We start from the raw sequence: 9,501 nt of genomic DNA on the forward strand, positions 1-9,501 counted from the left end.
AGGTAGCGGAGGCGAGGTCATGACTTGACAAGTGTGGAAGACAAAAGAGCGAAAAGTGAAAGCCACACCCTCAAATCCAAAAGTCACAAGATGTCGTATCGTATCGTAATAGAATAGGCCGCGCCCTCGCGGCCCGTGACGTTACAGCGGCCGGAGTTTGCATTTGGCTTATAAGCGGAGACGTCTGCTCACCTTCTTGCCGCTTTCTCACCATAATGGCCGTCACCGCGTTTTCTCTTCGTCTTTGATTTTAATATTGGGTCTTCTCCGGCGCCATGAACTCTTCAGACAACGCAAGTTCCCCACAGCAGGTACAGCCGCACGCGCCCTTGCACTCTTCTCAAGCGAGCTTCAAAAACTACGTGGGCATGTTTATGTCTGTGTGTGCAGCTGTTCTCGTCCTTTTGCTTTCTGATATTTGACAGCCACTTGCCTCTTGTCCGGGAGTTGTCCAGGTTTTATTCAAATAGAGTTTGCAGCTTTCTTTCACTTTGTATCCGCTGTGGTTTCTGCCTTCCCAGTTGAGCCAGCCAGTTCATTTCTGCTTTGTTTTGCTACTTTGGTGAAGGATTGCATGCATCTTGCTCGCCTTGTTGCTCATTGTTGTTCCTTGAGGGCCGCTTCCTTCCCTGCACTGAGTCTGTCTGTTTGTGTCATATGTAAATCCTCAAAGCACAACCAGCCTCTTCACTTTTTACAGAGGAAAGCATTGAGGCTGAACAAATAGAATAAACATATCAAATTCAGTTGCTACATCCAACGTGTGTGTGCGTGTGTGTGTGTGTGTGTGTGTGTGTGTGTGTGTGTGTGTGTGTGTGTGTGTGTGTGTGTATGCGCGTGTGTGGGTTAGGTGGCTCTGAGGGACAATCTTGTGTCTGCAGTGGTGAAAAACTTCCTGGTGGTTCTTCTGTGGTTCTTGCTCCAGTACATCAATACCACCTTGCTCGCTACCTTCTTTAAACACCAGGTACACATGCACAGGCAACCAAGCCCACAGACAGACTCAGACGCACACACGCACACACACACGCACACTCACACGCACACACACACGCATACAAGCCTTCCCGAAAAAGCATCGACGGCATCCTATGCAAAGCTTGTGGGAAAACCCGTTTACGGGGGGGGACCAAACTTGAGACGGGTCCACTTAGGGATGCCGTCCCATGACAATGTCGCTGACGCTGCTATCGATGTTGTTTGTGGCTGTGCTTTTTGCGCGGACGGCGGCGGGGCAGACGTTTCACGAGGAGCCCCGCTACATCCTGTTCATTCACATGGTGATCAACGACAGCGCCCAGCTGAGCTTCAGCGTCACCCTCTTCCTGCTCAGCTACATTGTGTTCCGCATCCGTGTGTCCCTGTGCTGCGTGTTCATCCTGCTGACCGTGTTCAGCACCAGAAACACGCCGCTCAACCTGGCCGCCATGGCGGCCGAGCGCTACGTGGCCATCTGTAGGCCTCTGAGGCACCACCAGCTTTGCACAGCCCGGAGGACCTACCTGACCGTCCTGCTCATCTGGTTGGTCAGCGTGGCCCCTGAGGTCACTGACCTCTTTCTCACCGCGGCCAGCCAGCCCCCGGGCTTCTTCTTGGGCTACGTCTTCTGTGTGCGCTCCAACGTCTTCCCAGACGCCCTCATGACGCACAAGCGCATCGCCTTCGATTGCTTCTATTTCCTGTGCGTCTTCCTCACACTGCTGTTCACCTACATCAAGATCCTGAGGGCGGCGCGCTCGGCCTCGGCCCGGAAGGGTCTGGCCGAGAGGGCCCGCAACACGGTCCTGCTGCACGGCGTCCAGCTGGCCATGTGCCTGCTGGCCTATGTGTCGCCCAGCGTCGAGCTGCTGCTGCTGCTGGTCTTCCCGGGCCACATGCGGGAGATCCGCTACGTGGGCTACCTGCTGGTCAACATCTTGCCCCGCTTCCTCAGCCCCGTGATCTACGGCATCCGTGACGACAAGTTCCGCAGGTACCTGGACGAAACGCAGAGATCCTGCTTCGCGCTGCTCAGGCCCAGGAAGCGGCTCCCGGGGGGCCACATGCCCCGCTGACGCTTGGGAGCGCCACGTCAGCGGAGTACCGTCAAACCTCTGTTTGTGATTTGTTCGAATTCTAAATCTATTTTTCCCATTACAAATCATGGAAAAAAATGTCATCCGTTCCAAGACTAAAACAAACGCCTTTTTTAAGCATTTGTTCATTTGCGCATTTTTGTCCGATCGTGCAACTGCAGCGCACCGCCGAACGCGCAACTACACTGCATTGGTCGCATTATTATGACAGAGCCATCGGTGAAATTGAGAAAATATTTAGAAAGTTCTGATGTACTTTCCAAAATTGAAGTGGACCTCTGCGCCGGGAGCTCAATGCGGTCCGATGGCGCAACCGCAGCGCGCAGGCCGGGCGCTCACTGTGGCATTGCTTTGTGTTTTAGGAACCATGAACCTCACCTATAGCATTTTGGCAATGTCATTGTTGATATGAAGCCACGAACTAATATTTCACTTGCTCTCTCAATAAATTCCGTGTTGAAATGAGTTTGTATTCTTTGCATGCTTAAAGACGATGGGATGGGATGGGATGCCTACTCCGTTTGCAGCAGCAAAAAGTTTGGGTTTTATCATGTTGCTATTTTTCACGTACATTCTGATTTTGAAACACGGTCGAGAGCTTTGGCATTAGGCTCGGCTGGCTGGCGCTTTGTAGCTACCTCTGCCTCCCAATACTGCTGTCTAGCAACTTCGCATACCAAGTGGTTTATTGGTGTCTGTCATGGAAAAACAAAATACCAATTCTGTTCAATTTCAAATTCTGTGTCTTTGTTGACTCCGCCCGCACTCAAACTTCATTGCCAATATTTCTTTTCACGATGGGAGCCCAAGTCCCGTTGAAAGTCCCAACGGTGGAGCGGCGGCGGTCACTCCAACCAGGAAATGGAAATTGTCAGAGCCACAGCGCCACTTCCCGTCCTTCCAGAATGACGAGTGCTACAAACGGCGTCTTGTTGTTTTTTGCTCTCATTGACTCGTTTGTTGTTCATAGATGGGTTGTCCTCATTGCTGCGTTCTTCTTGCTCTCGTTGATCTCCTTCAACCCGTCGTCGTTTGGCTTCTCCCTGTCGTCACGGATGTGGTCTTTCCGCGCGCCTCACTTACTTTCTGTTAAACATCTGTCGCTCCAGCTTCTCCAGTCGGGCACTCACGGCCACCAGTGGACGTCTGGATGTTAAGGACCAAACGCTTAGCACTCTTCCAAACAGCATCACAGCCCGGGCTTGTGCCTTTTTGCGCTTCCCTCCCAGAGGCATGAAACGCAAGAGGAGGAAGGGGGCCACCCGAGGAGAGCCTTTTGCTCGTCTTTGCGTAGCGACTCCCACGTGTATGCCAAGGGCTGAAAGCCCGTATCGACGGTGTCTTGGATTAGCTGGAAACGCTGAGCAAACGAGGTGGAACGTTAACAGTGGCAATTTTGGAGATGGGGCAGATTTGACGCTTGACATCCACGTCTCAGAGACTCTGCGGTCTGTGTTTCAGACACGCTGACTCGATTGGACTCCGCCCACATGTACAGTGGGGATTTTGCGATGCCAACGGACGTCTGTGTGAATTTGACACGAGTGCCGTCGCTATCTATGGATCTACTGTGCGATTCCGCCTGGCTCGACACGGTAAATGTCAAGTGGGATGCGTTTGACTGCTCGCTTACCACTGATGGCGGTACGGGACGGGGTGGGGTGCACGGACACACAGAGTGGCTTGCCCGCGTGGAAAGGATATGCGAGTGTGTGACGCGCTCCAGGTTGCTGACGGTGGCCTGCTGGAACTCCACCAGGTTCTCGCAGGCACACGGGTCCTTCACCTCGATCTCGCCTTGACTTTCCTCTGCGGACGCCAACGCAAATCAGCAAGGAAATCAGGCCAACCTTCTCACTGCCACTTTTAGGTGTTCTTGTTTCTTTTGTACCTGGACACACGTTGAGGTTGAGCGCAATGGTGCTGATGGCGCTGAAGTCGGAGGCATAGTAGAAATGCTTCTCCAAAGGTTCCGAGGCGATCTCGCGAAGCTCCTCCTCCACGGCTTTGCCCACGCCCACCGCGTACATAATGATGCCTGGCGGCGAGCCCGCGTCACAAAGTCAGCATCCGGACGCAATTCGGGCCCGGCGAAGGCGGTGTCAAGGGCAGACAGGAGGAGGCGACAAAGAAAGGAGGAGGTGGAAAAAAAGGAGGTGCTGGAGAAGAAATGAGGAGCCGGCAAAGAAAGGAGGAGACGGCAAAGAAAGGAGGAGACGGCGAAGAAAGGAGGTGGCTCCGACCGGCTCGTTTGGCCTTCTTGGCGAAGTGGCTGATGTCGTCCTGTGAGCGTCCATCAGTGAAGACCAGGCCGATCCTGGGAATGTTGCGGGCCGGTGCTCGGGCGCCTTCCGCCTCTGAGAAGCTGCTCTCCAGCATATGCTGCAGCGCCAGGCCCGTCATGGTACCTTTCTCCATGTACACCATCTGGATGGCAACCACACGCAACTCAAGAATAGGTGTCCGGTCTCCTTCCTACCCCGGACAGCCTGTCTGTCTGTCTGTCTGTCTCCGTGCCCAAATGAATCTTTTCCTTCTTCTTCCTCTCTCACTGTCCTTCTTTCTTCATTCACACACACTCCATCAGTTTGAGCGTAATGTTATATTTACTTCCTGTATTATTTCCAACCACTTCAAAATAAAAGCCTTTCTCTAATCTTTACAACTGATTTTCTTTGAGACGCGCTCAATTAGGACAGACGTCACTTTCTGTGTACACGTCAAAGTCAAGCGGTTGCTTTTCAAATTCAAAGCGGACCTTGTCGACTGCAGCTTTGATGTCGTCCGTGCTGTGGAAGCGGTCTAGCGTGAACTCGGTCTTGACCCGACTGGAGTACTGGATCAGGGCCACCCTGGTGCCGTGCTCCGACACGTCCAGCGTGTCCACCACCTGACGAGGGACAGACAGAAGGAAGGAAGGAAGGAAGGACAAAATCGCCATTTGGGACTTGGCATTCTGCCGACGAGCGCTCCGTCCCCACTCATGAATCATCAGTTGATTTGGGATCGTGGCAGGTACCTTATTGATAAACTTCTTGACCAGCTCAAAGTTGTGAGGGCGGACACTCTTTGAGCCGTCGATCAACAGCACCAAGTCCATGATGGCCAACTTGCACGCTAAAAGGCCGTGACCACAATGTGACTGCGCTGTTTGCATTTGTGCAAATAGCTGAATGAATGAGTGCATGGATTGGAGTGAACGAATGAGTGCGGCAGTACCGTTGGGTGCCGCCTGACTCCCGCAGCTCTTGCCATCCTCCTGCAGGAGTTGCCCATCAGGACACACGCAGTAGTACGAGCCCGGCGTAGTCACGCACCGATGCTCGCATCCGTGATCTGGCGACTCACACTTGTCCAACTCTGCACACAAACCAAGCGCATGTGTCCCTGACGTCAGAGCAACAAAAGATTGACATGAAACCTTACAAAATAATCTCTTCAAATGAAAGAACAAAAGGCAGAATATCCAAAAAAAACACGCAAAGGAATTGTTTTTTTTAAAGGCACACGGGCAGCACAAAACAGCAGGAACGGGCCCAAAAATGTCCGCTTGTCGGCGTTGAGCATAAAGCCCGGCTCGCAGTCGCAGGCGCCGGGAGAGCTCACGCAGATTTGCGCACAATGGTCTTTACACAAGTCCATGGCTGCAACGCGCACCCAGGCGCCAAGAAAACATATGCTTGACTCCAGTTTTGGACAAAAACGTCAACTTACAAAGTCAGCCAAGTGCCTGTCAAAAAGTCAGATTGTGCCAAAAGGTGTTTGAAAGGAGTTTGTTTGGCTCACCCTGGCAGGCGGCGCCGTCGTCCATCAGCCGGTACCCGTCTTTGCACTGACACCGGAACCCATTCAGCACGCTCACACACTCGTGCTCGCACGTCCCATTAGCAAAGGAACAAAAGTCCAACACTGAGCCACACACACACACACACACACACACACACATACCACAAGACCACCAAATGATTCCCGAACGCAGCACCGCTGCACCGCTGCTGCTCACTGCTCCCCTCTCTCTCTCTCCCCAGGGCAGGAGATGGATCAAATATAACATGGGGATGGGTTAAATGCAGAGGACAAATTTCACCACACCCAGATGTGTGTGTGAAGATGATCATTGGGACTTTAACTTTAACATTTCAGGAGACCTGCATGTAGACAAAAGCATTGGGACAGCTGCTGGAACTGCCCGCTTCAGGACAGTCAAAGGACGGAGGGAGGAAAGGTGGAAAGAATTAAGGAAGGAAGATGACGTGGCCTACTGCTGCATCTCTTGTTGTCCTGCTCCAGCGTGAAGCCCTGCTCGCAGTCGCAGGTAAAGGCGCCCGGAGAGCTCACGCAGATTTGCTCACAGTCATGTTTGCCTTCAGCACATAAGTCAATGGCTGCACACAAAAACATGAAACGTCTTCCTTTTCAATTGATTCGAACAATACGAATCCCACCTCAATGTATTCAGACCCTCGCCCCTGAAATCAATATTGACAATTAGGGCAATACTTTGCCGGTCAGGAGGAATGGTTCCAAATCGAATACGGCAAGAGCGACGTCGACGTGTAGTCGGAGGACAGCTCACCCACCGCAGAGTTTATCCTGGAATTGAAGTCTAAACTGGTGGATGAGGTCAAAGGTCTCCACCAGGAAGACGTGGTCCTCCAAGGGCGGCGACGCCATAGCGCTGAGGGACGCCATGTCGGCCCGGGCCACGCCCACGGCAAAGATCTGGATGCCTTTCTGGCGAGCCTCGGCCGCCACCTCTGCTACGCGGTCCTGAGGACGGCCGTCCGTCACAATCACCAGCACATTGGGCACCTGTCCGAGGGGAGGGATGTCATTAGCCAGGCGGGCGGGCGGGCGGGCGGCGGGTTGCTGCACGTTGCTGCGCGTGCGGGCCTCACCGGGGGCCTGTCGCCTTGCGCTGGGCTGAAGGCGTTGTCCATGACGTAGCGGATGGCCAGGCCTGTCATGGTGCCCTGCGCCAGCGGGACTACGCGACGGATAGCGTCCACCATAGCAGACATGCTGTCGTAAGAGTTCAATGAGAACTCGCTGCGAACCTGCAAAGGCCCGGCCGGGCCGGGCGGAAAATCCCAAACCTTCGTGCTCGCTTGTTGCCAACATCCAAATTGAAGAAGAACGAGCAAGCGGCAAACCTGACTGGAGTATTGGACCACGCCCACTCGAGTGGCGTTGAGCCCGATATTCAGCGTGTCCAGGATGTCGATCATGAATTTGCGCACACTCTCAAACTCATGAGGGCGGACGCTGCGCGAGCCGTCGATCAGGAAGACCAGGTCCACCGGGCCCGACTGGCACCTGTGCTCAGAACCTGTGGCGAGACGCAATGGGAACAATACTCAACGCAGGAAGAGCGTACCCCGTTGGCGCGCCGTTGCGATTGCCAGGCAAATAGGAAGCGAGCGGTGGTGTGGCCGTCGTCGTCGTTTTTGTCCTTATCCAATTTGTGTCGCTTTATATCGCTCCTATCATTTTTTGTTGTGGTGTGTGGGTGAAGGGACGGATTGAGGAGGATGAGCTGACTGATGTTCAGGTTTTGAGTGGTGGCTGCCATGCACGCTCATCTCAGTGTCTCACTCTGCACAGGCTCCAGGGGGGGGGGGGGGCGGTCTTCAATGGCGGTCAATGGTGTCCTGGCCCTGCTGCTGATTCCAATGATGGGGATCGGTGATTTGACTTCTGCAGACCTCGCCTCAGGACTCGAGGCCCGCCATTGAAGACCCCCGGTGTATGTCTGTAACTCTAGCTACTAAGTGTCACGTATATGGTCATCTGTCATCATGTACATGATCAATCATTTGTTCTGACCTGCTTCGGACTGGGCGATGGCCACGGCTGCCGTGCCGAGCAGCGCCAATGCCACGATTGCACCCGCCGCGTGCCTCATTGTCACAGTGACAGCCGACTGCAACACAAAGAGTCATCTGAGTTATGTGCAAAGTGTTGGAAATGTGGCATTTGGGAAAAAATAAGAGGTCATCTGCAGTATTGCGACACCTGACCGAAATCTTGGGCAAACATTTGGACAAAAGCCTTTCCGGATGGCCTCGTTCTATCGTGAGCAGGTTCTCAGTATTCAACCCGGAAAAATGTTTTGGGTTTTCCACTGATGATTAGAGGCTGCGGAGGGATTCCAGACAAGGACGACAAACATTCCGCTCTTGCCCCCTTGTGAAAACAGCTGGCGCAGGGCCACACCATGTCAAGGCTGGAAACGTGCGCTTGTCTATGAAAACCACGTTTGGCAGAAGCCCCACTCGGACGCTTGGTTTCACACTTGACTGAGATGTGGAGCCAAAATGCCTTTTACCTCACGCGTGTCCTTTCCAAGCGTGTGCTCCGGTTGTAACCGGCGCTTTCATTCCTCATCTGACACCACACGCGTGTGTGTACGTGTGTGCGGAGCACAAAGAGGCCTTAGTGAGGTTCCCCCCTCCCCTTCCTGTTTTTGCTACCTTCCTGCTGTGCACACTCACACATTCATTTATCGTCAAAGACAATCTTTCAGTTCCCCCCCCCCTAAAAAAATTCCAAAGTCAGCGGCTTCGGCAGGGACTCGCTCCCAATTTCCTGCGGAGGAGCTTTTTCCAGGTATTGTTTGATTGGGACACAAAAGTCAAGCATTCATGGTTTCATGTCAACGTGGTCCATGATATGAAGAGAAGTTGAGGAGCACCACCTTCATCCTTTCAGCCCTCAAGTCAGCGACACGCTCTGCTCGATACAAATGCCCGATTACCGGCGAGCGGCTCTTCAGCTTCAACTTCGTCAGCTTTCCGAAAGTCGCTAAGGAGCTTTTGATGAATTGCGAACGATACTCATTCCCGAGCGACGCTTTGCAAAGTCACCGATCCGAGAAGGCGGGCAAGCGCAGACGGAGGAGAAGGGGCTGTTGTTTTCCGGGCAGCGGGGTCAGAGGTGACCGCCGTTTGTTGACATGGGCTGAAAGGAGTCAGAGCGCCGGCCGACACCAAAGCTGTGCATTGAGTACTCAAAGGCCCTGTTGCCTCCCAAGTCATTGAGGAGCAGCTTTTTCTTTTGCTTCTGGCTTGGCACTCGCCCTTTTTTCACAATAGGGTTCAGGTTTGGGTTGGTCTTGTCTTTTGGGTTTGGATTATGATTCTGGTTTGTCTTTGCCTGGTTTGTCAATCATTGTTCTAGGTCCGCTTCCTGGGCAGAGTTGCATCCCTCACTTCCGCTTTGAGTCTCATTTAGGGTCGGGTTCCGCTCAAGTTTTTCTCGTTGCGGCGATTCTACTTTTGCTTTCGTTAAAAAAGGTTGAGATGTTTGATGAGTTTGCAGGCGGCTATGTTGCTAGCTCTAGATGCTAACAAGTTTTCATTCATACTTCTCACCGCGCTGCTGATTTGACGCTCTCGTTTGTGTCCATTTGAAGTCTTTGCCCTGA

General features: G+C 53.1%; 2 protein-coding genes across 2 annotated transcripts; one reads left to right on the forward strand and one right to left on the reverse strand.

Moving 5' to 3' along the window:
* Positions 1-275: 275 nt before the first annotated feature.
* LOC147049652 (odorant receptor 131-2-like) lies at positions 276-2,054 on the forward strand. Its single transcript, XM_085923890.1, has 3 exons — positions 276-311; positions 851-967; positions 1,239-2,054. Exons 1-3 carry the CDS (start codon positions 276-278, stop codon positions 2,052-2,054), a joined length of 969 nt encoding a protein of 322 aa, XP_085780016.1.
* Positions 2,055-2,749: 695 nt separating this feature from the next.
* Positions 2,750-8,486, reverse strand: matn4 (matrilin 4). Its single transcript, XM_085924823.1, has 12 exons — positions 8,404-8,486; positions 7,902-7,998; positions 6,974-7,404; positions 6,656-6,887; positions 6,338-6,460; positions 5,862-5,984; positions 5,295-5,435; positions 5,095-5,192; positions 4,834-4,965; positions 4,319-4,502; positions 3,780-4,113; positions 2,750-3,213 (listed from the first exon to the last, which is right to left on the reverse strand). Exons 2-12 carry the CDS (start codon positions 7,978-7,980, stop codon positions 3,165-3,167), a joined length of 1,926 nt encoding a protein of 641 aa, XP_085780949.1. The 5' UTR covers positions 7,981-7,998; positions 8,404-8,486; the 3' UTR covers positions 2,750-3,164.
* Positions 8,487-9,501: the final 1,015 nt, after the last annotated feature.

This window comes from Syngnathus leptorhynchus, chromosome 11 (genome assembly GCF_054491065.1).
Source record: "Syngnathus leptorhynchus isolate UIUO chromosome 11, UIUO_Slep, whole genome shotgun sequence".
NCBI lineage: Eukaryota > Metazoa > Chordata > Actinopteri > Syngnathiformes > Syngnathidae > Syngnathus > Syngnathus leptorhynchus.

Coding starts and splice junctions, on each gene's coding strand:
- LOC147049652 (XM_085923890.1), top strand. CDS start 276: ATGAACTCTTCAGACAACGCAAGTTCCCCACAGCAG. Junction 312..850: donor ACGCAAGTTCCCCACAGCAG/GTACAGCCGCAC, acceptor TGTGTGGGTTAG/GTGGCTCTGAGGGACAATCT. Junction 968..1,238: donor CTACCTTCTTTAAACACCAG/GTACACATGCAC, acceptor GCGGCGGGGCAG/ACGTTTCACGAGGAGCCCCG.
- matn4 (XM_085924823.1), bottom strand. CDS start 7,980: ATGAGGCACGCGGCGGGTGCAATCGTGGCATTGGCGCTGCTCGGCACG. Junction 4,966..5,094: donor TCAAGAAGTTTATCAATAAG/GTACCTGCCACG, acceptor GTCCCTCGTCAG/GTGGTGGACACGCTGGACGT. Junction 4,503..4,833: donor TCAAAGCTGCAGTCGACAAG/GTCCGCTTTGAA, acceptor GTTGCCATCCAG/ATGGTGTACATGGAGAAAGG.